This window comes from Lemur catta, chromosome 15 (genome assembly GCF_020740605.2).
Source record: "Lemur catta isolate mLemCat1 chromosome 15, mLemCat1.pri, whole genome shotgun sequence".
Classification (NCBI taxonomy): Eukaryota; Metazoa; Chordata; class Mammalia; order Primates; family Lemuridae; genus Lemur; species Lemur catta.
In genome coordinates, this window is record NC_059142.1 from 37,889,813 (window position 1) to 37,915,183 (window position 25,371).

Here is a 25,371-nt window from a genome sequence, read left to right on the forward strand (position 1 = left end):
ATAAGACATATCCCATTGGAAGGTCTATCCATCCTCCCTCATGCTGCCTTCCTCTCTCCCCACAGATACAGGGACTGCTCTGAAGCAGAGGTGGATGGGAGTGGACAGGGCTGGTGAGGGTTTCATTGCAGGAAGGGAACAGGAACGGGTAATGAACTGAATCTGAGAAGAGCTAGGAGCTTCCAGAAATGGGTGGGCAGGGTGAGTGGGATGGGAAGAGGGGTGATGCAATACAGGGACAGGGGCTAGAAGCCCAGACCTGGCTGGATCCTGGCATCTGGTGAGATGCCTGCTTTGGAGACAGTGTGCCTTTCCCTTCTCCCTGCCCAGGTCTGTCACCAGCCTATACTGGGAGCTCAAGAAAGGGAGAGAGGTTAGGGAAAGATGGGAATGGTGAGCCCTTGTTTTTTAGTTCAAGATTTCCCACTCTGCCCCTTTGGGAAAAAAGGTGGATCAGGAGGCACTTCATTTTCTATGGTTCTGGGTCTAGGGTTCCAGAAAGTTTCCCCCACCCAATATTTTAGGGCCTTGCCTCAAAGAGAGATGTGGTAGACAAAGCCAGAATGGAGGGGAGACAAAACTACAGCACCTTCATCTTCCCCCTCTGGACTCCATCACCCCTGCTGTGATCCAGGTCACTGCTGGCCCTCCCCATTGCCTCCGGTTCTGCCTGGTCAAGGCAAAATGTAATGTATCTCATGCATTGGGGTTCTCTCCCAACTCTGTGGACAGCCCAATCCCAAAGGACTATTTCCATACGGGGTAGAGCACAAACCCTGAGCACTACACACTGTAATCTTGCTCCCCAGGGTTTCAGCCAAACCTGATCACCAAGAAGGTGGCATCAATTGGCATACAGCCACCCTCAGTGCACCTCACACTGCACCCTGCCCCACACTACAGTTGTTGCATGTCCACCGTGAGCCCAGACTGAACGCAGGGTCACTTACTCCACCCTGACCATCATGTTGCAGCCTCAGTTCCCCACTGCAGCCACCACTGCACACCCCTCAACATCACCACTGTGCTCTGTACCCCATGAGTTTCATCCCAGCTGCCCTCTCATCCTCATGGTCCCAAAAGAGGTACCCTCCCTTCCCCCAAGCATTGCAAACCCCAATGCCCCCTGTAAGAGAAGTGGCTCCAACAGAACTGAGGCTGCAGGTAGCTAAGACTAAGAGATGAGAAAGGGCACCCCAAATTGGATATGCTGTTGGTCAGAACCCCCACTCAGCAAGTGATTCTGCCCCGTGCAAACTGGGTGATTAGCAGAGCAGCTTCCCTTAACACAGACACGCACACACACACACCTCCCCAAGAGCAGACTGTGGAGACAGGGCCCTGCCCTGAGCGCTGTGGAAAGGCTGTGGCCCCCACTGGTAAAACTGGGCTAATGACAGCAGGGGAACCGGTGGGGCCAGGGGGGGTGCTGGGGTAATTAGAGCTCTGCCTGGCCCTAGGAGATCCTGAGATGAAAGGGGCTCTGGCGTCACTGGGATGGTTTTATGTCCATGAATGCAGGTGTGTGCGCGCGGGCACACGCATGGAGGGTGGGGCTGGCATGCTGGAGACTTCTCCTTTGGGGAAGGGGGTCCATTTGTATGCAGCCCACCCTCCCCCTTAGAGCGGCCCTGGTACCATTTGCATTTTGGTGGGGGCAAACATGCGAGGAAATACACCTGCGTGAAGCTAGGAATGGAGGGGGTATGGCAAGTCTTGCCCCCTCCCAGAGCTCAGCAGAGGGAGCAGATTGCTGGGGAAATGGCTGGTGACAGTGAATAGAAAAAGCCTTTATGGAGAAGGGTGGTATTTGAAAGGGGAGGCAGGGGATGGGGTGTGGATGTTAGAAATGAGAGGCAAGGGGAAGTAACGGAGGAATGAGCCCCCCAAAGGATTAAAAACATACGATGATTGAAGTTCAAAGGACATCAGGGATTACCTGCCCAGCCCTGGCATTTTAAGCTTGAGGAAGCTCTACCCCCGACAGCAGTGGTGATTTGCTCAAGGTCACCCGGCGAGTTACTGGTAGGGAAGAGACCCGAACTCCGAAACAAACTCCACACCTCCAAGTGTTTGGTATTTACACTTTCTCCCCACGTATGAGGTGCAGGCAGCTGATCGATCCTTCCTCCCCACCCCCATGGTGCAAACCCCCAAACCCCAATTCTCCCAGCAAGCGAAGGCTATTTTTTAATGACATCTTTTCCAAAATATATCACCAAGTATCACTCCTGCCGGAGCCGCCTGGAGTGAGGAGGGCGAGTCCGAGCGGGGCGGGGCAGAGGCGGCCGAGGGGCGGCCGGGCCGCTGGCCGGGGTCCCGGGGCGCGGCAGGGGGCGGGGGGCGGGGGCCGGGGGCCGGCGGCGACGAGGCGGCCTGCAGGGAGCAGCCGCGAGCCGGCCGGGCGCGCAGAGACCGAGCCCCAGCCGGAGCGGGGCGGGGGAGGGAGGAGCCAGAGCGGCCGCCGCCTCTGCCGGAGGAGCCGCGGGGCCGCCACACTCGCCCCCCGCCCCCCCGCGCTCACTCGCACTCACACCCGGGCGCAGGAGGCGGGCGGCCCGGGCCCCACCGGCCCCCCATGGACGCCCCCGGCACGGGGCGCTGAGACCCCCGCGTCGCTGCCCAGCCCGGTCCAGCGCGCCACGCCGAGGTAAGGAGGAGGGAGCGAGGGGGCATTAATATGCAAATGCCTCGCGATTGATTATGCAAAGCCGCGGGGCTCTGTGGCCAGCTCCCAGGCGGGCTGGGGGCGCCCGGGGGGTGCCCGCTGCCAGCTCCTGCCTTTCCCGGCGCCCCGGTGACCCTGTCACAGCCTGGGAGCTTGCAACTTACGCCCTGGGGAAGGGAGGTTGCTAGGAGGTCGGTGGGGCCCGGGGTTCGCCGGCGGAGATGGCGTCCGGGCCTCCCCCTCGAGGGCCCGCCCGGCCTCAGTCCGGCAGGTCTGCTGCGCATTCCCGGGCCGGGCCCCGCTGTCGGCCGCCGGAGCTCCCCCGCCCTCCGCGCCGCGGTTTGTTTACGGTGCGCCGGAGGCCTGTCCCCCCCCAGCCCCCACCCCTAGCCTCGGAGGCCGAGTGGCCTTTGCAAGGCTGCCTCCAGTTGCGGAGGGCAGCAGGAGTGCGGTGGGAGGGTGGGCTTGCATGGGCCCCAGGAAGGGAAGTCCCCCCTCTCCTTACCCGCCTCCCCAATTGAGCATGGCTCTCTGGTTGCAACACTCCTAATTGCAAAAACGCGGCTGTTTGGAGGGGGAGTGTGTGTGTGTGTTGGGGGCTGCTTGATGGTCCCTAGATGATTAGGAGAGTTGCTGGCTGGGGAAGAGAAGCAATGGACCTGTGTTGTATGTACCACCCTCCCTTGTTTCCCTCCCCTTGCAACGTGTCTCTGGTACCCCTTCTCCATCTGAGGCCCTCCCTTATCCAGTGTGAAAGAAAAGCCAGGGGGGATGACAGGGGCAATGGAGAGAGCCACCAGTCCATGGTTGGGGGTGGCGGATGCAGAAGGAAAGCCAGTAAGATGGGAGCCTGCCCCCCAGTGCTGGCTCTGGCCCCAGGAGGGGGAGGGGATGAAGGGGGCTGTTGTCCAAGATGAGGGGGGAAGCAAAGGTGACACGCAGACGCAGACACAGAGATATGCCCACACAGACAGCCACATGCACACCCAGGGACAACCAGGTGGACTCAAGGACAGGAACTGCTGGACACACCCACATGGGGACAAGGAAAGAGGCAGGCTGCTGCTGCACCATGGAGCTCAGAGGGGCGGGACACACCCACGGGAGACCAAGAGCATGGAGACCGACCCATGCACATACCCACGCACAGGGTCACACGGAGATGCTGTCACACACAGGGGCAAGGAGGAGTCGCTGTCACCCACACAGAAAAAGTCACTATCGCATGCATGCATGCACACAGAGCAATTGCACACAGCCGCACAATTACAAAAGACCCTGTCACTCACAGGCACACACGTGCTCGCATGAGCCTAGTCACACAGACATCATCGCCTGCCGTGACAGTCGCTGTCACTCAGTTAGATCCAGACGCAGTTACACGTCAACACATGTATACACAACTTAGCAACAAGTATTTTCTTGGACTCCTAGTGTGGAGCTCTGAGGTTCTATAGACAAGAAAATCCCTGCTCCCAAGAAAATTCATCTGTATGAAAAGGCTTTCCTGCATAATGGCGCAAATCATGCATTCCTGATAACATGTTCTCAGTCTCTATTGCTTCCCATACCACCCTACTAGACAGTGAGCTCCTTGAGACCTAGGAGAATCACTTGAAGAGCTCTGGATCCCACCCAGAGCCTAGCACAGGGGGTGCTCTGTAGACACTTGTTAATTGACTGACTGTGGGAACTGCAGACACAGGTGCACTCATTTGCACACAGTCCCATGAACTCTTGTGCAGAACCAGTTCACAAGGTCCACAAAGTCCGAGTCCACACAGGTGCAGGTCTGCACTACCAGTCGTGTCCAGACAACCTCAGATGCACACACTGTAGCTTGTGCAACCAGGCACGCACCTAGATGCACACAATCACAGAATTTCCCCCCCAGTTTCCTCCTGCCTCCTTCCTCTAGGCTCAGCCACTGTGTGGGAATGGGCATTTTTTTTCTTTTGGAGGGACAGAGAAACAAAAGCAAAGACAGTGGGTGCAGGGGGGTTCCAGAGGGCCGAGTCCTGGGCTCAAAACAGTGTCCAGTGACTTCTAGCAGCTGGGTTTGTCCTAGCCTCTCGAGGAGGGGGAGTCTTGGGGCAAGCTGGTGCCTAGGGAGTGGCTCTCATCCTTACCCTAAAAGCTCACCGGGATCTAGCTGCCCTTGCTCTGGGTTATTTGCCTGGGCTTTTCCTGGGGACACTCAGTCTCCCTCAGCTGAATTCCTGCTGCCCACCATGTGTCTGGCCCCTTTTCCCACCTCAGTCCTCCTGTCCAAACTTGGAAGCTTTCCTTAAGAGGCCGTATGCTGGCGAGTGTCTGTGTGAGTGATGTGTATTTTTGACTTGGAATTTCTCTCTAACTCTGTCTCTCTTTCTGTTGCTCTGTCTTGCGGTGTCTGATTCTCCCTCTCCCTCCTTGTTTCTCTGCCCCTCTGTAACTCTCTCTTACCCTGTTGCTCCCCCAGTCTACCCCTGTCCTGTCTGTGTTTCTGCCACAGCCTCTTTTCTCAGCGCTGGGGACTGGCAGCGATGTTCTTCATACTTTTCCAGTTGTTAATACTCAAACTCCGCCCCTCGGCCCCGCCCACCGGCCTCTGGGGTCAGCGCAAGGTTGGGGTGGGGGGCGGGGGGCTCAGCTGGCTGCTCAGGACTTCCTGTGCTTCCTTAGTGCTGCTGCTACAGCTAACGGCCAGCAAGATTTGGGGGCTGGGAATAGGGGAAGGGCGGGGGTCAGCTTCTGCCCATGCTGACCCCTGCGGCTGGCAGGCCCCTCCTAGGGACACCAGTGCTGTGGGCGCCCTCAGTGTGCAGGCTGCAGCTGGCTGGCGAGCTCCTAAACAAGCCAGCGAAGAGGCTCCCAGCACAGTGACCCAAGCTGGAAAAGAATGGGCCCCATGCGCAGTGGCGGGAGTTGGCAGGACCCAGCTGAGTTGGGTCCACGGCAGGACTCAGAATGGCCTTTCTCCACACCCCTGGCAGCTGAGAACCACCTCAGAGATGCCCAACAGCTGTCTTTTTTGTCCAGCCTCAAGGCCTGGTTTGGAGGGCACAGCTGGCCCGACTGTGTGTGGGGCTGAGTGAGGCCCTCTCACCCATCATGCAGGTTCCAGCCCAGCGGGGGCAGAAAGGGCAGCTCTTCTGGCTTCTGGAGTTTAAGCACAGGGCACTGGGGCAGGAGACTCAGAGCCCCGGGGGCATCCAGAAGCCACACTTCCCTCTAGCCTCGCCTACATGGATGAGGAGGCATGGTAATGATTCCGTTGTAGAGAATCCATGGGCTGCTACAGAGGGAAAACTGAGGCTTGGTCACAGGGACACGGAGCCAGATGACAGAACAAGATATGGTTCCCCTAGCAGGTGTTATGCTATCATGGTTAAGAGCAGGGATTTTTTGGGGACCTAGACTGCCTGGGTTTGAATCCTAGCTCTGCCACTTGCTGGTTTAACTTCCCCTTTGCTTTATCTGTAAATTGGGGACGATCATATCTACCTCGTTTAGCGTTTTGAGGATTGGAGGAGTTAGAATATATAAAATGCTTTAACAAGTGCCTGTTCATAATAAGCTGTATGTGTTAGCTGTTACAATGGATGTGGAAGGCTGTGGGCCTGGGATCCCCTGGATTTCTTGGAGGGGCTTGGTGGAGAATTGGGTCTCCTAGATACCACAGGAATGGGACTGGGCTGGGGGCAATGGGTCTCCAATCTCCAGCCTCCTCACCCTTCATGTCACCTCTCTCTCCCCCACAAATTTTTGTAACCTGGGACCAATGTCTGGAAAAGAGCCCAAGACAGGCCCCTTTGCCCCAAGCTCCTTTGACCCTCACCCTTTAGCTTAGAAGGAGCCTTTGGCATCTCAGCCTGGGACGCACCTCACAAGCTAGGGGGCACATGCATAAACGTTTGGGCATCACTGCATCTCTGCAGGGAGCACTGGGGCTGGGAGAGAAAGAGAACAAGGAAAGTAGTCCCGTCTGCTTTCTTATGTGTAGGTACAGCATGGGCTCCAGGAAGGGACAGTGGCCTTCCTCTCTCCTAGGGGCCAGCATCCCAGTTACCTGCTCTCAATCCACAAGAACCCAGACCTGACTGACAGATGCCAGATTCTCCTCCCAGCATAGTTCAGGCATTAGTGAGAAAGGTGGTAGCAAGAAAGAAACTGAGGCTCTAGGGACCAGTGTGGTGGGCATGGCACCTTGAAGTCCAGGGTCTGTCCTGGGTTGCCTCTTTCCCTCTGTGAGTCTGGTGATAAGGGTCCCCTCTCCCCTAAACCTGTTTTACTCGGCCCTTGCCCTTCAAGGTGAAGCAAGGACAATGGGGGACTGCCCCATGAAGGTGGCCTGGGAACCTTTGGAGTGGGGGCCAATCTCAACTCTAGTTCTTGTGTCTGCAAGAGTGCTTGGGGGGCTTTTGTGCCCCTTGGGAAGGGAGGCAGGTGTGACCATGGTGGGAAGAGCAATGGCTGGGAGTGGGGAGGCTGGGTTTCCATCATTTACCAGTTGTAAGACTTTGGGCCTAGGTTTGCATTATCTTGAGACAGTGATGCCTATCTCATTTGGGTTGAGGGTAAATAATAAACGGTGCGATGACACCTGTGCTCAATCTGTTTCACTACCTGACATCCTAAGCAACGCCCGTGGATTCTCCTCTCCTCCCAAGCCTGGCATACACCAGGGTGGGGGGGTGAGCAAGCTGCCTGCAACCAGAGACAGTTCTCAGTCTCTCAATGAGGCATCTGGGGCGGGGGCATGTGGTTTCACCTTGGTGCCACCTGGTAGCCCAAAGTTGGGGTGCCATAGGGCACCTCTCTCCTATGGTGGAGAGGTGGTCCAGAGGGAGGGGTCAGAACTTTGCTGGGTAGCCAAGGGGAGCAAAATGGATGTTGTTGGTGCCCAGGAAATGCTATACTTGCTCCCGTGCTTTGGAATGGGCACTCAGTCTGGGGACCAGGGACTGGGGGTTAAAGGTTAGTACTAAAGGCACAGCCATACCACCCAGCAGTGGCAAAGAGCAGAGTGATTGGACCAAGCCCTTGGCCCACCTCCTATTCCTCCTCTCTCCCTCTTCTACGGAGGAGATGGGCTCTTGGCTCCCAGAGCCCCAGCTGCCTATTTCATTTTCTCTTTTACCAGGCATGAGGGGGAGGGGCAGGGGAAGGGCACGGGGACTCAAGGCTTTGGTGGCTTTCAGCATTTCTGTACACATCAGTGAGTGGGTGTGTTGTGCACGCATCCATGTGAGAGTGTTTTTGTGCATGTGTGGGCTGGGGAGGGCTCTGAATATCTCCTGGAACGGTACCCAAAGCCCTATGGCTCTGCGCATGCGGGGTGAGTGTGTGTGTCTGCACGTGTCCGTGTGTGTGCCGGAGACTCAGCTGCATTCACGCTCTCTCGCGCTCTCTCTCTCTTTTTCTCTTCCTTCTCGATCTCTCTCCCCCCTCCCCTTTCCTCCCTCTTTTCCTATTCCCTCCCTCCCTGTCTCTCTCTCTGTGCCTGTCTTTCTCTCTTCTCTGCCCCTCCCTGTCCCTCTCTTTCTCTCTCTGCCTCTGCCAGTTCTGCTTGGGTGGGGGCTAGCTCCTGCCTCCCTGGGGTGCCTGGGAGAACATCTTAGCCTTTCTTTTCCCTTCCACCATAACCTCCCCTCCTGGGCGATGCTCCCCAGGGCTTGCAGGCAACTTCTTCTACTGCCTTAGAAGAGGGGAGTGAGGAGGGAGGACCCCAAGCCTTGTGCCCATGGTGCCATCTGCAGCCAGCACCTTGGCCCTGTGACATTCATGCCTCTAGCATTCAGCTGCCCCAGCTCCCAGCTCCAATTACCCGCTGGCTGCTGGGGGGAGGGTGGGGAGAATGTGCCATGCCCAGCTTAGGGGTGCTCCTAAATCTGCCTTCTTGGCCATTTGGATCTCCTGCAGGGAATTGGAATTCCTGAGGGGAATTGGGGCAGGGGGCATGAAGTTCTATGGGCTGAGCTCTCGAGCACGGGTGTGGACACTGCCACCCATCAGTGGGCACGGGGGGTGGATGTGACCCAGAAGGAGGCCTCTAGACCTGGGCACCCACCTTAGTGCCTGCCCGGAGCTGGCCTGGGGTGGAGGAGGAGGGCGAGGAGAGCAGCAGGTGGGTGAGGTTCTGGGGGAGTGGGGTGGGAAACACAGTCTTTGATGTTAATACTGGGCAGCTGGCCCGAGTCAAGGCTGCTGTTTATGTCTTTCTGTCTCTGACCTGCAGGGGGGAGTTTCCTGTTATATTCTTTTGGGGGGGTGGAGAAGATCCTTTGTTTAACTAGTCTCCCCCTTATGAATATCCCCCACCCCCATCTCCCATTCTCTGGCCTCTAAGGTCCCACAGTGGCTAGGTGACCAGAGTCAGGGGTCATTGCCCTTAAGCTGCAGAACCCCACCTCCTGGGGGCCCAGTGAGAGCTCACCAAAGGGTGCTACCTGCCTCCCTCTCCTCTGCCCATGCCTGCCAAGCTGGTGCCCCCAGTCTGTGTGTACCCCTGTGCCACGTCACACCTGCCAGATAGTACCCTCCTCCCCGCCTTCACTCCTCCTCTCTCCCTGGCACTAGGATAACAGAGAGGTGGGTGGGGCAGCCCTGCTCAATCCATACCTGAGGATAGAACAGGGGGGTCTGGGAAAAGAGAGAGAGGTGCCAGCCCTAGAGAGGCAGCTACCACTCAGTGTGGGGGGGTGTGTGGCTGCTGCAGCTCCACCATCACCACAGACTCCCAGGAGCCCTTGGTGTTTGTGGCTGCCCCTGAGAGCCCACGTTGGCACACGGGGCAGCGTCTGCACACAGAGGCCTGTTTGCCTGTGCATGTCTGTGTGTGTGTTTGGGCTATGGTGGCTGCCCTGGCCCTTAAGTATCACCCTTCTTGGCTCCCACGGTGTGGACTCAGGGCTGCTTGGGAGTGGGTGGTGGGGGAGGAATCTCCCCCCACCCTAGCAGCAGGCAGAGGGGAAGGGGAGAGGGAGGTGTGAACCTACCCACAGCACTATTAATAGCCCACATGCCAGGCCACCAAGAACCAGCTGTCACCGTGGAAACCATTCCTACTCCCCCCTCCCCCAGCCTCCATGGGGTGGGACTTAGGCGGGTATGAAACACCCCCCACCCATCTTTCTTTGTTACCTTTCTCTCTTTGTCTCCCCTCCCCTTATCTGCCCTCCTTCCTTCCTCACCCCTTCTCTTCCCTCCCCAGTCTCTTGCTCCCCTTTCTTCCTCCCCCCTACCTCCTTGTCATCCCTGGCTCTGCCCCCATCCCTGCCCTGTCACTTTGTCCCCCCACATTTTTCTTCCCCTCTTCCCCCATCACCCTTTTTACCCTCTCCTCCTCCTCTTCTCCCTTTTCTCAGCCCCCCTCTGTGTATGTCTGGCTATGACTGGCAAGAAGTAGGGCTGGGCTTTCTTCAGAGCATTAAGGACAAAGTTCAGAGGCCCCAGAAAGGGCCAAAGCTGAGAGCAGACACTGAGGAGAGGTAGCATGTGCAGTATTTGGGGCTAGATCCTGGGGGCAGAGAGTCCCCTCTGGCGGCCCCAGGAGTCCTTTGGGGGTGTCCCTCAGATCCGCAGGACTGCGGAGTGGGACAGACCAGCAGTGGGAACCTGGCACGGTGCCCATGGATGCCGCATTGGCCTCTTGTCCCTGTTCCCCCCATCGCAGAAGCACTTAAGCTTAATGAAATGCTTCCCCCTCCGCAGGCACCTTGCCCACGCTGCCACCCGGCAGCTCTTATCTGACAGAGAGGGAGTGGGTGGCCAGGCCAGCCAACAGGTGGGCCTTGCTGTCCTTCTGTCCAGCCCAGACTCAGAACCCCATAGCCCCACCCCCTCTGCCCCAGGGGGCCGAGCCTGCTGCGCCTCTGCAGGGCAGGTGCCAGGAAGGAGCTTGGGGAATTAAGCTGCACTCCTGGAGGAGGGGACAGAGACTGCCCTCCAGGGTGGGTATCCCTGCCCCATGCCCCTTCCTTGCTGATCTTTTTCTGCCCACAGCTAACACAGGCTCACGTGGTTTGTGCCTCCCTGCGTGCTGGGCCCTCCCCTTCTGCTCTGTGTCACCTCAGAGGCCCAAGTACTCCCTGGAGAGATATTAGGGAGTCTCCAGGGGTTCCAGCCTCTTGCTAGGTGCCAGGTGAGGCTGTCCTAGACAGTGAGGGCAGCACCTTGCTCCTCTGCCCACTACGGGGGCCAACTGTAGCCTGGGCTGCACCTATTGGCAGCAGGGCACCATTCAGCTCAGCACAGAGGTAGGCAGAGAGCAAGCCTGCCCCTCCCCCAGCGGGCACGTGCAAGCCTTTGGCAGTGCCCAGACACATTTGGAGTTAAGGCTGGGCCGGGCAGAGGGAAGGGGAAATAAACATGGTGGCTTAGGTTGGCACTGCCCCAGGTCTGCCCTGTAGCAACTGGTAGTGGCGGGGGTGTGGGGGGAGGGGGTCCTCCAGAGCCGTGGCCTGGGGCAGGAGTTGCCCATGCCATGCGGCTGCTGCTGGTGTTCCCTGCCCAGCCTGGCCCACAGCTGCTAATGCCCATTCCTGCACACACTGGCCCTCTGCTCCTGCCCCTGGGGCCCGCTCCCCAGGGCTGCCCCCTCTCAGCATGCCCACTCCTGTGCCTGCCTCCTCCCCTCCCTGGGGGCGCTTGGGCCTCCGGCTGGCGAGTGGATTTTTCCAGCTTCTGTAAACAAGTGGTGGCAGTGTGCCAGGCGGGCAGGAGACAGGCGGGGGCAGCACCGCAGCCAGGGTGTGCCAAGCACCGAGGCACAGCCTGGGGGGGGAGATGGAGACACCCAGACCCAGAGAGAGAGAGAGAGAGAGAGAGAGAGATGTTCAGATGCAGACAGACAAGTGAAGCCTCGCTGGGCACAGATAGAAGTGGAAACAGCAAATAGCCCTCGAGTGTCCAGCCCACACTCCACGAGGGCCCTTGCCCCCTGCCCTGCACTGCGCTGGCTGAGAGCAGCAGGCCCCAGTGCCCAGCCCCTGGGTATCCCCACCCACTCCTTCTCCTCCCCCACCTCCACCCCTTAGGGCTGGCTACGCCATTATAAATTTATAACAGGAATTTCTCCACAAGCCAAGAAAAACTTGACCTACTTTCTTGACGGCTCCCTGGGCTAAGGCTCCCCACTCGTACCCTGCCCCCGTCTCCTGTCCAGGCCCCAATGCCCAGTCCTGGTCTGGGGTGGGTGGTATCAGAGGCAGAATGGGCCACCTTTCTGTGCGCCACCCATGCACCCGGCTCGCCTGGGTACAGAGGCCCTGCCCATGGCCCGACTTATCTCTCCCTTCTCCTCCCACCCTGGCTCCTTATCAGCTCCTGGGGGTGGGGCCAGGGGGCCCAGGGGCGAGGTCTCTGGTACAGCAGCCACGTGATGGAGGTTATATGTGGGGAGCTGCACCCTTTGTTCCCCCTCCTACATGCCCACACCTGCCTGTGTGCACGTAGACGGTTAGCCACAGGTCTGCAGCCCAGGGTCAGAGGTGCCGTGCAGAGGAAATGGTGGGCCCAGGTTGGCACTGCCCTGGACTCCAGGTAGCAGAACAAGGCTAGCGTTACAGCCAGGCTGTGAGTTTCTAATCCCTCAGCCACCTGCTTGCTAGCTGTGTGAACTTGAGTGAATGATGAAGCTTTCTGAGACTCAGTTTCCTCATTTGTAACGTTCTGCTGCCCCCTTTGGAGGGCACATACTATCTACTCAGTTAACACACATCAATTTCCTTCCCTCTTCCCCTTGCCATCTTGGTCGGTGGCAGCTCAGCAAAACCAACTGGGAAGTCTGGTCTCAGCTAAACCAAGTGGGGGGTGGGATTTGAGACCTTGTATGGGAAGCTCTGGAGTCCCTGGGGGGCCAGGGTCAGGTGTCATAACTTAGCCAGCAGCAGGGGAGGTCGGTCAGCTCCCCACAGCTTTCAGCGTCTCTCTCTGTTAAGGTACCGAGATGGACATTCACGATCCCAGCGTGCTGCCCCATGCCCAACCCTTCCTTCACTGGAACCCCTGTGACTGTGCTGAAAACTGCTCATCTCTGGTCTCCTCTCACCCCTATAATACTGATGAATTTTAGGAAAACTTGACTAGAGGGGTGGTAACAATAGCTAATGTGTAGTAGACACTCATTAAGGCGCAGGCATTTGTTTGAATGTGAGGATTGAGACGTGTTACCTAGCACATGAATGATCTCATTCTTTTCCTCCATCCCTCCCCATGTGTGGGCTTAAGATGTGCATCTCCAATGTTACCTGCTGTACCTGTGATCTAAGGGGTCGACTTGGTCCTCTCCCTGCGCCTACCTTCCATGCCCACTGCCATCTTGTTATGGCCCATAAAGCCCCAAATGTTGCCACCAAAGGAATCCTACCTACGCTCTTGCCGTAGCACCCTCTTACCCCTGCCTCTCTCTTCTCTCTGCAGGGATCTCTGAACAGGACAAGACTCCGAAGCTACTCCCCCAGCCCAGAACCCCAGACCCCCTCGCAGACCCAGCTTGCCCCCAGCCCTCCCACCTGCCACTCCCTGGCCCCTCCCACCACCCGCCCCCGCTGGGGTGCAGGGCATGGTGTGAAAGGCCAAGTGCTGAGGCGGGTACCATGGGTGCTGTGCCCTAGGGCCTGGGTGGCGGGGGGTGGGTGGCCTGTGGGTGTGCCGGGGGGGCCAGTGTGCCCACCCCAGTCTCTTGGCGTGCTGGAGGGCATCCTGGATGGAATTGAAGTGAATGGAACAGAAGCCAAGCAAGGTGGAGTGTGGGTCAGACCCAGAGGAGAACAGGTAATGGGTGCGGCAACTAGGTCATGCCAACTCCCCAGCAGCAGGCATGGTCACCTGGCTGGGCAAAAGAGAGCTGAACTGAACCTTTAAGCACCTCTCGAGGGTGGACTTGGGGCCAGCAAGCCTTCTGCCTACCTTTGTCCAGGAGATAAAGTCAAGTTCATATGTGGCAAAGAATTAGGTGCTTGGATTGAGAGTTGCCCATTTTGAAGTGAGGAGTGATACGGAGCAGAGTAATTACAGGCAGCAGGCACATGGCCCCTCCCTTGACAGTGCTGGGCAGTCTCAAATGCTCCCCATGTCCCCTCTGTCGTTGCTGCCCTCACCTGAGCATGTAGGATCCAAATGGCCTTGCCATTTTCATCCTCTGCCTACCAGTCCGCTTACCATCTCACCACAAGCATGTTGTCTACAAGCTGTGGTTCACATAACATGACATTTCAGGACATATGCACCAGTAACTATTGGTCACAGCCCACGCTTATATTTGGAATCTATTGGGAGTCCTACAAGCTCTTCCTTGTTCATGGTCAAGGGCGGGCACTGCCATGGGACTCCTCCCAGGAAGTGGAAGTGCATGCCAACCATGAAGGTTTTGCTTACACGTGGGTGAGGCGTCCGCCCTGCACATAAATCTAGGGATGGGTTACCTGTGATCTGCTTTGCCCTTTAGGAGCCCAGAGGGTCTCTGCCTTTCCCATTGGCTCCAAGTGGCACAGAGCTCTGTCCCAGTTGGCATGGTACCCCGGGAGCTGGGAACAGCCTGTGCCTATGGCCGGGGAGAGGGTGGGGGTAGGGGTGCTATGGGGAGCAGTGTGGCTGGCGTTGCCTAGGAGATCAGATCCTGAGCCAGGAAGCCACAGGCCTGGCCAGGCAAAGCCCTAGGGCCAAAGACTGGGTCCCTGGAGGGGTGTAGGAAGTCCATGGAGCTGGCAGTTGGGTAGGGCACTGGGTAACCACCCTCCCCCAAAGCCTCAACCCAGGAGGGACTCTGAGGATGATCTGGCGTGTCACTGTGTGGGTGTCATTTGCAGCCCCTGTACTTCGCTGCTCAGACTACTGTGGGTCTGGGAGAGTCTGCCCCTAAGGCTTAGAGAAAGGCAGGAATGCCAGTTCCCAGTACCCCAGGACTGCAGCCCCTCCCCCATCATCCTCCCCTCCCCCATGTCTTTGCGCCACCTTGTGGCTGTCTCTGGGACTGCACCCAGAGGCTAAGAGTCTGGTAATTGCTGTGAAGAGGCCAGCTCAACTGGGGCCTAGGTGGCTTGGGTTCCCCTGCACCCACCCCTTGGGAAGGCAGGAGGGAGACCTGACCCTCCAGCCTTGTAAGAACCAGACAGGGGTAATCCCCAGGGGGCACGGAACACAGGGCTGTCTGTGGCTGTGACCCTGGCCAAGGTCACTGTGTCAGTGTGTTGGGAGCTGCCTCTGCTCCAGGAGGAGGGGCCCTGCAACATGCCACGAGCAGGGTGGGTGTGGAAGATTATACAATACTCCTATGCATGTAGAGAGCTTATGTAACCTGTGTGTGCTGAGGTTATGTAACATGTATGTGGAGAGCCAGGCGACATACATGTGTAGTGACTGAGGGTTGCTATTAATACTTTGCATGGAGGGGCTCAGGGTCCTTGCCCTGGCTCCGACCCGAGTGCATGGTGTCACCAGGCACAAGTAGGGCCTCAGTTTGCTGCTCTGTTAAACGGAGGCCATGAACAGGGTAACTTTTGTGTTTTTAGTCACTGTGGGTTATTTAGCATATGTGCATGCCCGGAAATCAAACATGATATTCACACTGGAGGGAGAGAGGTAGCATTAGTAGGTGCCTGTCCAGAGGGTTTCGTAACACATGGGCATATTGTAGAGATCATATAACACATTTCAGAATGTCCTAAAAGTTACGTAGGTATGTAGGTCCTGGTGCTTGTTTACCATGCTTGGGTTTATGCTGAAGGCTGCATGGTGATTCACATGCACTGTTATGTTGCACGTATATGTGTGTTCTAAATATTCCATAACTTTAAGCATATCCTGAGGGTTCTTTCAGCATATTTGTCATTTACTGAAAGCTTAAATATATGGATGTCCTGTAGATTCTGGTTACTTAAGGTCTGCAGTGTGTGTGTGTGTGTGTGTGTGTGTGTGTGTGTGTGTATGTATGTATGTGTGTGTTCTAGAACATGCTTGTGCTACAGCCAAGCCCCTTATCTCTCTCCCTTGTAGCTTCCAGATAGCTGGACCCTTCTAAGCATTGTCAGCTGACCCGGGGGTGGGGGGTGGGAGGTAGAATGAGGACACAGAGGGACTTGGACCTGGGGGATTGTATAAGCCTCTAGGAAGAGAAGGGGGCTGCCCAAAGACGGCTCTGTGATTCTGCCCACTTTGCCCCCATCCAGTGCCAGGTCACCAGATGGAAAGCGAAAAAGAAAGAACGGCCAATGTTCCCTGAAAACCAGCATGTCAGGTGAGCCTGTCTACATGTGCTCATTCTTCCTGCCCCCAAGCCCACCAAACCAAGCAAGGCCTGCTCTGGGCCTGGGCATGTACTGGCAGCTCTTGCGCTCCGTGGGGAGAGCATCCTACAGGGCTTGGGGTGGACTTATCTGGGGGTGAGGAGGGTGATGTGGGGAGTGACCCACCTTCAAGGATTGATTAGGTCAGGAAGGGCCTCTTCTCTTCTCCCATGATCCCTCACTCAAGGCCCCCTAGAATCAGGGGCTGAGCTGAAGTTCCAAGGGGCTGTGTTCTCCTGAGATGAGCTGGGGACATTTGTTTTTCCCTCTCCTCCATCCTCTGCCCTTTAGATACAGCAAGAAAAAAAGCCCTGAGTGGACAGTGAGAAGAACTGATATACTCTGTATACTTAGGGAAGGAGATGGACAGGATTACTTCCCAATGTATCTCTAGGATTCTACCTAGAGACAAAGAACCCTCCAGGGAAGCTGGGCTAGGAGGTGGGCCCAGAAACAAAAAGTTGGTGGATGGGGAAAGTATAGGAGCTTCTCTGCTGGGACTCCAAGCCATGCCTGCCTGCATCCTTTCCTTCCTCCCAGGGTATATCCCTAGTTACCTGGACAAAGACGAGCAGTGTGTCGTGTGTGGGGACAAGGCAACTGGTTATCACTACCGCTGTATCACTTGTGAGGGCTGCAAGGTACGGAAGCGATCTCCAGCCACTCCCCACCCCCAGAGCCCCCTTCTCACTCCCGTTAAGTCCCTCAGCACTGACATGACAGACAAGCTCTATAAACATGTAGTCTAAAGCCCACATGTTACACCATCATTTCTCTTCTCTTATTCATTCATTCATTCGCTCCTTCATCATCCCTGCTCTGCACTCGATGAATGTCAGCTGTCATCCATCCGTTCAGCGTATTAGGTGCGAGAGGTACAGGACATGCTCTATCCTCACGCTGCTCACAGCCTACCAGAGAGAGAAAGATTGAAACAGACACCAGTGGTTTTCGAAATGTGGTTCTGGACCACCTGCAGTACTCATTAAAATGCAGACTCCCAGGCTTCATTCTACCACTGTTTGCTTAGAACCGTTGTATGGTGGAGCCCAGGAATCTGCCTTTTAACAGTCTCCCCAGGTATTTTTTTTTATTTCAGCATATTATGGGGGTACAAATGTTTGAGTTACATATATTGCCTTTGCCCCACCCGAGTCAGAGCTTCAAGCGTCCATCCCCAAGACGGTGCGCACCACACCCGTTAGGTGTGAATATACCCATCCTCCTCCCCCTCCCACCTGCCCAACACCCAATGAATGTTACTACTATATGTGCACGTAAGTGTTGATCCCCAGGTATTTCCAATGTACCTGAAAGTGTGAGAGCCAGTGCTGGGGGGCATGGTAGGAGCATGGAGGAGAAGAGGATGGCAGGTTCCTCCTGGGCAGAAGTGATAAGGTCATAGACTTGGGGAGGGCTACTTAGATTTCACTTTGGTCATTTCAGCCTGCGTGGCTTTTCCAGGGTCACCTCCTGAAAATGTGAGACCTTCCAAGAAACAGAATCATTTGAAAATACGTTAAGGCTTGAAGTTTCTCTCGTAGTGTCAACCAAACCAAGACCACCATGGATTTAAAGCGCTGGAGCATTGTTCCTGGAAGCAGTACAAAAGCAGTTTAGCATAGAGGGAGGATCTTTACCCCTGAGGACATCTGAGTCCCAGGGGAACGCCCTAAAAAGACAGAGAAGCCTTGGCCCCACCCCTATAGAGTTTGGTTTTGTAGTTTTGGAGTGAGGCCCAGGAATCTGTATCTTTTGTAAGTGACCTAGATGATTTTAATGCACCCCCGGAATCTGAGAGCTCAGACCTTGGTGTCCCCTACCTGAGGCCCAGTTCTGGCTCTGCTGCCCACTTGGCCATGTGACTTTGGGCGAATTGCTCCAAGCTTCAGTTTCCTACTCTGCAAAATGGGGACAGTAGCAGTTCCTACCTCATAGGGTTGCCCTGAGGGTTCCATGTGATGCCACTTGAAAGAGAAGCCTTATTTTTACTAAGTGCTCAGCATGGAGTAAGCACTCAGTAAATATTAGCTTTTCATTATTGTGACGATCTTGATTCTTGAGGTTTTTCCTTTAAAGCAAAGGCCAATGGCAGTCTATGGAATTGAAATCTTTCTTTTCAAGCTACTAGGACTCATACCCAATGCCTTTTCTTGACTTTTTTGGTCCATCTATTTCATGAATTCCACCTGCATGGGTACCAGGCATCATACATGAGAGTGATATTTGGGTCAGTGCTGTTTTTAGAGTCATTTAACAAGATGGAAAATAAGGCATTACTTGGATTTCCAAAGCTGCTATTCCTTTAGGCATCATAGCACCTCACACCGTCCCGGGCCAAAGCTGCCCACCGTGGTCATCATTCCTACCTCTGCCACCTCCACTACCCAGGCACCCCCCACCCCTCAGCAGCGTGGGGGCTGAGGGCACACTTTTCTCAGGTCCTTTGGCCTGGCAGAGCCCAGTGATCCCGGGCTGGCTGTGTCAGGAGGATGCCAGGTTCCCTCACCGATCTTGCCTTCCTCACAAACCCACCCCTGCCCCAGTGAACCGCACTGTTGGTCATAATCACAAACTGCTCCGTCTCCCCCTACCTCAGGGCTTCTTTCGCCGCACAATCCAGAAGAACCTCCATCCCACCTATTCCTGCAAATATGACAGCTGCTGTGTCATCGACAAGATCACCCGTAATCAGTGCCAGCTGTGCCGCTTCAAGAAGTGCATCGCTGTCGGCATGGCCATGGACTGTAAGGGGCCCGGGTGGGGGGAGTGGAGCCAGGCGGGTGGAGGTGGCAGCTCCCTTCCAGGGTACCCTCAGGGCCCACAGGGCAGAGTGACAGTCCAGTCCAGGTCAGGCTGGTGGCAGACCAGCCTGCATCCCTCAGCCCTGGGGAAAAGGAAACGATTCCTCTCTGGGCCCTGGCCATAGGCCCCCATGCCTTTCACCATGTGAGGGCCTCAGAGAAGAGAGTTGTTGGGTAGAAGGAGCTCCTTGGGCACCCACCCTAGCATGTTGTTTCTGACTACCAGGGAAGGTACCCCGCTTCTGGATGAGAGAGGGCATCCTTCATTAGCCAGGAATTATGTGGCAGGATCTTCTAATAACTCCTATACCATAACCCATTAGACCAGAGCATGATACTCATCTGGAGCAGCCCAAATTGTCATTGACATGGTCCCAGGGATTAATCATGATCTGAGTTGTGCCACCCAACTGCTAGGTGATTTAGGAAGTCACTTAACCTCTCTTGGTCCTCAGTTTCCCCAACCTGTACACTAGGAAGAGTGGTTTCTGAAAGGATTGTGGAGAGGGTGGAGGGTGCTATGCAGAGGACCTCACGCCTCTCTGTTGACAGTGGTTCTAGATGACTCTAAGCGGGTGGCCAAGCGCAAGCTGATCGAGCAGAACCGGGAGCGTCGGCGGAAGGAAGAGATGATTCGATCACTGCAGCAGAGACCAGAGCCCACTCCTGAAGAGTGGGATCTGATCCACGTTGCCACGGAAGCCCATCGCAGCACCAATGCCCAGGGCAGCCATTGGAAGCAGAGGCGGAAATTCCTGGTAAGGAGAGAGGGGCCTGGGGAGAGCGGCAGCCAAGTGGCAGGGAGAGGAGAGAGAGCTCAGAGTGTTTCCTCCTCCAGGAAGCCTTCTTAGTTTAATCTGACCCAAAACTGACACTCTTCACACGTTGGCAGTCCTGATTCTGTATACTTGTGTATGTGTTCTTGCTCTCTGTGCCTACTCCATCTGATTAGGAGCTCCATGAGGACAGGGCCTTGCCTTCCTCATCGAATTTCCAGTGAGCAGGGGCGACCTTCTTCTTTTTCCTGCCCATAGTGGCCAGGGTGAGGGGTGGGTAAGGACACAGTCATGTAACAATATTTTGGGGCACTTGCTGGGCACCAGGCATTGTGTTAGGCCCTGGTAAAACTGGTTGCCAGGTTTTTCCAGGTCAGTTTGTGGGGAGGTGGACAGTTGGTGGTATGTGGTGTGGCTCCTGGTTCCTGGTTCCTGGTGGAGTGTGCCATGGAGCAGGACGGTGCACTGTTAAGAGCATGGTCTCCGATACCAAGCAGATATGTGTGTAACAGTCAGGAGTCAGACTGCCTGAGGTTCAAACCCTGGTTCTGCTACTTACTAGTCACGTGACTTTGACCTTGGTACTTAGCTTCAGTACCTGTGAAATGGTGATAATCATAGTATCTTCCTTTTAGGGTAGTGGTGAAGATGAAATGAGATAAGATATGTAAAACATGTAGCCTAATGCCTGATCACATGTTAAGTATTTGATCACTGGAGCTGCTATTTGTCATTACCATTGTTGTTATTGCTCTGGTCTATCCTCTGCCCCAAGGTGAAGGGAAAGCCTTAGGGCTGGGACTCCATTACTGGCGGCCCCTCTTCCCGAGGCTGCCTTGGAGCTCCCCCTGGTGGGCAGGCAGTCCCAGCGAGAGGGCAAAAAGGGTCTGCACCCCGGCTAACCGCCCCCCTCCCTCTAGCCGGATGACATTGGCCAGTCACCCATCGTCTCCATGCCGGACGGAGACAAGGTGGACCTAGAGGCCTTCAGCGAGTTTACCAAGATCATCACCCCGGCCATCACCCGTGTGGTGGACTTTGCCAAAAAACTGCCCATGTTCTCCGAGGTGAGTGGCAGATGGGAGGGGAGCCGTGGTGCCGTGCTGGAGGGAAACCTGGGGCTGCTCCCATCTGAGGTCTCCTGGACAGGGAACAGTTCTCGTAGATCAGCACACGCCCAGCACACATGTGTGCACACACACACACACAACACACACACATACACACACACACACACACACACAGGGCTCGCTGATCTGAGGAACTGGCTGGCTCCAGGCACCCACCACCCTAGCCCCTTGACCCTCAAGTCTATGTGGCCATCTCAACTCCAGGCAGCCTGGAAGTTCTCATTTTACTGATCACTAGCTCTGGAGACAGGCAGCCCTACTAGCTGTGTGACCTTGGCCAAGTGACCTAAATCCCCTGTACCTCAGCTTCTCATCTGGAGTGGGCTGGGGATAAGGATCGGACCTAACTCACAGGCATACTGGTGAAGTTTAAATGACATAGGCTTTGCATGTGGCCCAGCACATGATCAACTCTTTAGAGTCCATGTTTCTGGCTGAGGCTAGTAGTGGCCTCACAGCTCTCAGAGGACACCCACAGGGGAGACTCAGGGACGTAGGGAGGGGTGTGCTGAGTGCTCCTGTGGCCCTGCCACTCCGCAGCTGCCTTGCGAAGACCAGATCATCCTCCTGAAGGGGTGCTGCATGGAGATCATGTCCCTGCGGGCGGCCGTCCGCTATGACCCCGAGAGCGACACCCTGACGCTGAGTGGGGAGATGGCCGTCAAGCGGGAGCAGCTCAAGAATGGCGGCCTGGGCGTAGTCTCTGACGCCATCTTTGAACTGGGCAAGTCACTCTCTGCCTTTAACCTGGATGACACGGAAGTGGCTCTGCTGCAGGCTGTGCTGCTAATGTCAACAGGTACCTGCTGAGTGGCCGGGAGGGCTCAGAAGCTTCCAGGGGCCCCAGAGCTTGGCTGGACCTGGGCCTGTAGCTCTGCTCCTCCCTTAATCTTACAGACTCTCTCTGCTCCCCAGCTTCCCTGCCCAGCCACCCTCCCCCCAGGGTCCCTCTCTGTCTCCCACCCCCAACTCTGCTCCCAGGCCCATCTCACCCCCAGTCCCTGCTCTGCTCCTTGTCCTGTCTTTGCTTCATTTTTTCTCTGTCACTCCCATTCTCCTCTGTTCCCACACACCTTCTATCCTCAGCCCTCCTGGGTCCCTCCTCTTGTCAACCAGTCCCCTCCCTACCCCCATCCCCACCCCACTTCTCTCTGCCCCGCTGCCCCTCGGTCCCTCTGGTTATGTGTCCCTGCACACTCCCAGCCCGCTCTCTGCAGCCACTCACCCCTCACGCCTGTCCTTCCCCGCAGACCGCTCGGGCCTGCTGTGCGTGGACAAGATCGAGAAGAGTCAGGAGGCGTACCTGCTGGCGTTCGAGCACTACGTCAACCACCGCAAACACAACATTCCGCACTTCTGGCCCAAGCTGCTGATGAAGGTGACTGACCTCCGCATGATCGGGGCCTGCCACGCCAGCCGCTTCCTCCACATGAAAGTCGAGTGCCCCACCGAACTCTTCCCCCCACTCTTCCTCGAGGTCTTTGAGGATCAGGAAGTCTAAAGCCTCAGGCGGCCAGAGGGTGTGCGGAGCTGGTGGGGAGGAGCCTGGAGAGAAGGGGCCGAGCTGGGGGCTGAGGGAGACCCCCCACCTCTTCTCTCCTTCCTCTCGCCCTTGGATAGATTCAGCTCCCACACACACACCCGCACTGCCCAGGTCCCTCCTCAGAACCTCCAGCCCTGGGACAGGGCAAACAAATGAACTTGCTATGAAAAGGACAGTGTGGGAGGCTGGGGGACCCCGTCCTCTCAGAAGGTAGGGGAAGGGAGGGAGAACCTAGAGGGACAAGCCATCTTGACCGTAGTAGGGGAAGGAGGAACGTGGGATGGGGGAAGATGCCCTCCACTCAGCCCCTACACACACATGAGAGAGAGCCCCCCACCCAGCTCCTTGGCCTCAGTTTCCCCTCCAGGCTGGGGCCCCTCTACTTCCCCAGATGCCTGGGTGCAAAGAAAGGCTTGGCTTGGCTCCTCCCCTGGAGGTTAAAAATTATAGTCATTCTAACTGCACTTTGGAAACCAAGCAAGGGGAAAAGATAAATGAAGAAACACTAGACAGAGAGAAAAAAGACAAAAAAGAGAGATTGAGCGATAGAGAGAGAGAGAGAGAGAGATGATATTAAATTATTAACTGAGGCTGGCCAGAGGGGAGGGACCCCCCTTACCACCCCATGCACTTTGAGAGCTGCCCCTCCACCCCCACATCAGAGAGAAATGCCCCACACACCAGATCCCCAAGGGTAGGGCTGCCGATCAGAGCTGTGAGAACACAACAGGGTCCTGGCCACCCCCTTGCCTTGCCCCACCCTCTGTGCCCATCGGCACCCCCACCCCAGTACGTCCTCTGCTCTCTGCCGCTCGTGCCCGCTGAGTTCCATCTACCTCTCATGCTGGATGCCAGCTGGCCCCTCACCAGCCTGCCCTGCTGCCCGCACAGCTACCCTTTCAAGTGCCCAGCCCCAGGGGCCTCTCCCTGTCCCCCTCCTCCTTCCCCACCTTGGCAGCCAAACAGGAAAAACTGTGGCTCCGGCTCCTGCCCACCTCATATCCTGCAGTATTAGCTACAATCCAGATGCTGCTGCACTTGGGGGGTTGGGGGGGCTGTGCGTGAGTGTCCCCCAGAGCCTCACCCCTTTAGGTCTCTGTTTCCCTGTTTTCCATCTGTCTTCTGGGCTCTCTCTAACCTCTGCCCTCCTTCCCCACTCCCACTCAATGCACTAACCCAGACTCTGGGCGGGCAGGCACCAGATTGGGGGGGTTTAGATAAATGGCACTTAGTTGGGGCCCTGGGCAAAGGGGTGGTTGGTGCTCCTTTTTTCTTTAAAGCTCTTTAGGCCCACCGCCCCTCTGCCCCGGGGACCCCCTTCCCTCTTCTTTTCTCTAATTCAGGGACTTTGGCTTGAGCCCCCTCCCACCCTCCTGGTGGGGAGTGCTCTGTTGGTCTGCACTTGGGTGAGCTGCCCTCCTCCTCCTCCCTTTGGCTGCCCCCCACTTCTCAGGGGAGGGGGGAAAGGGAGGAGGGAGGGACAGAGCAGACCAGAGGGCCCTGGGCTCAGGGCTGCATGTCGGCAGGGATGGATGGGTGGACATAGATGCCCCCGGAAGCCATGGGGAATGGGGCAGGGGGCGGGGGGAGGGGTGCCAGGGCTTCCTGCGCTTTGCACTATTGGGGCAAAAATGTCTTAAGCAGTGGGGAGCCTGCCACCCCACCCTGACCGTCAGCCTGCCACAGCCCCTACACACATACACGCACGCACGCACACATGGGAAGGCAGTGCTATGCTGCCCATCAGGGCAACATCCTTCCCACCCTGTTCAGGTGTTCCAACAGGGATGGAGGGCCTGGAGGAGCATCCACTGTCACCTGTGCATGTGCCTGTCCCACCCTGCTCTGGGGCCCTGGGCTGCCGAGCTGTCTTTGTCTGACTATCCTCTCTCTCTCTCCTGGGGTACCGATTCCTGTGTTACTCCAGTCCCATGGGTAGGCTCTCCTGTACCTTCCTCCCACGCCTGGGGGCCCAGTGGAATTCCTGACCTGTCTACTGTCTCCCCCACTCCTCCCTTCCCACCTCTACCCCTCCATCCCCATCCTCAGCCATGGACACGGTGGAAAAAAGGGCCTTGAAGAGCCTTGGCCTCTTACAGGCACCTGGGACTCCCCCCAACCCTCCCCAATCATATGAGCTGTGATTCCCCCCCTCCCCTCCCTCTTGGTGATGTGGGTTGTGTGTGTGTGTTCTCTGCGTGAATGTGTGAATGAGTACACGTGGTAGGGGAGGAGCCAGGGAGACTCAGGAGTGCCACGCACCTGCTCTAGAGGAAGTAGGGGACAGGGCCCTCTCCTGGGGGCCATTGGTGCTAATGAGGGGGATGGCCTTGACGTGGGTGCTTAGCATGCCTCCCCCAGTATTGGCCCGGGGCACTAGGGCAGGCAGGGTGGGGCAGCAGGTGCAGTATTGGTGGGAGGACAGGTTGCTGGGAATAGGATGAGGGGGCCAGGCCAGGACAAGGGGGTGCCAGAGCCATGACCACTACCCCGCCCCCACCACCCGCCTCTCCATCTCAGTATTCCCCCTCCCATCACTCATAACACACATACCTCATCCAGCCTCCTCCGTGCTCAGACTTGGGGAGGGTGGGGGAGGAGCCCCACCCCTTCCCCTGGTGGCGGGTCTGCAGGGCTGGGAGAGGGCAGGGTGTGTGACAGAGACACCGTCCATAAGGGGGACAATATCTCCTGCCCTGGGAACTCCTGGGTGGGGGGAGGGGGACACTGCCCAGAGGCGCTACTGAATGTATGAGAAGCTGGTGCTGGGGTGGGGGGAGGGGGGTTGTGGCCAGAAACAGGAAAGGAGGTAGGTCCCTTCCCCAGGGAGGGGTGAGAGCTGTAGGGGTGACTCAAGGGGCTCCTACTCCTGCCCCACGTTGACAATCAGTATGTCTGTTATGTGCGATTTTTCACCCCGTTGTGTTTTGGGTCAGGATTTTAAAGAAAGATATTTTTATGGTAATTGTTGCTCGTCTATTTTACTATATATTTATGTAATAAATATATGATGAAAATAACCCCCTTTGGCACCCCCCTTAGACTTGTGTGCTGTTTCCCTATATCCTCCCATCTGCTGGCAGAGTACCCGCCCCACAAACTGACCAGATGGAGAGGTGCCCCCCCAGCCTTGGCAGTATTTCCACCCCACCCCCCAAACGAGCACACACCACAGAAGCCAG

At 56.6% G+C, this 25,371-nt stretch overlaps 1 protein-coding gene across 1 annotated transcript; it reads left to right on the plus strand.

Moving 5' to 3' along the window:
• Positions 1 to 2,448: 2,448 nt before the first annotated feature.
• Positions 2,449 to 25,209, plus strand: THRA (thyroid hormone receptor alpha). The gene is made up of 9 exons (XM_045526412.1): positions 2,449 to 2,650; positions 13,073 to 13,426; positions 15,820 to 15,887; positions 16,477 to 16,577; positions 18,536 to 18,683; positions 19,293 to 19,498; positions 20,437 to 20,583; positions 21,187 to 21,445; positions 21,897 to 25,209. The coding sequence occupies exons 2-9, from the start codon at positions 13,374 to 13,376 to the stop codon at positions 22,145 to 22,147; spliced, it is 1,233 nt and encodes a 410-aa protein (XP_045382368.1). The 5' UTR covers positions 2,449 to 2,650; positions 13,073 to 13,373; the 3' UTR covers positions 22,148 to 25,209.
• The last annotated feature ends 162 nt before the right edge of the window (positions 25,210 to 25,371 follow it).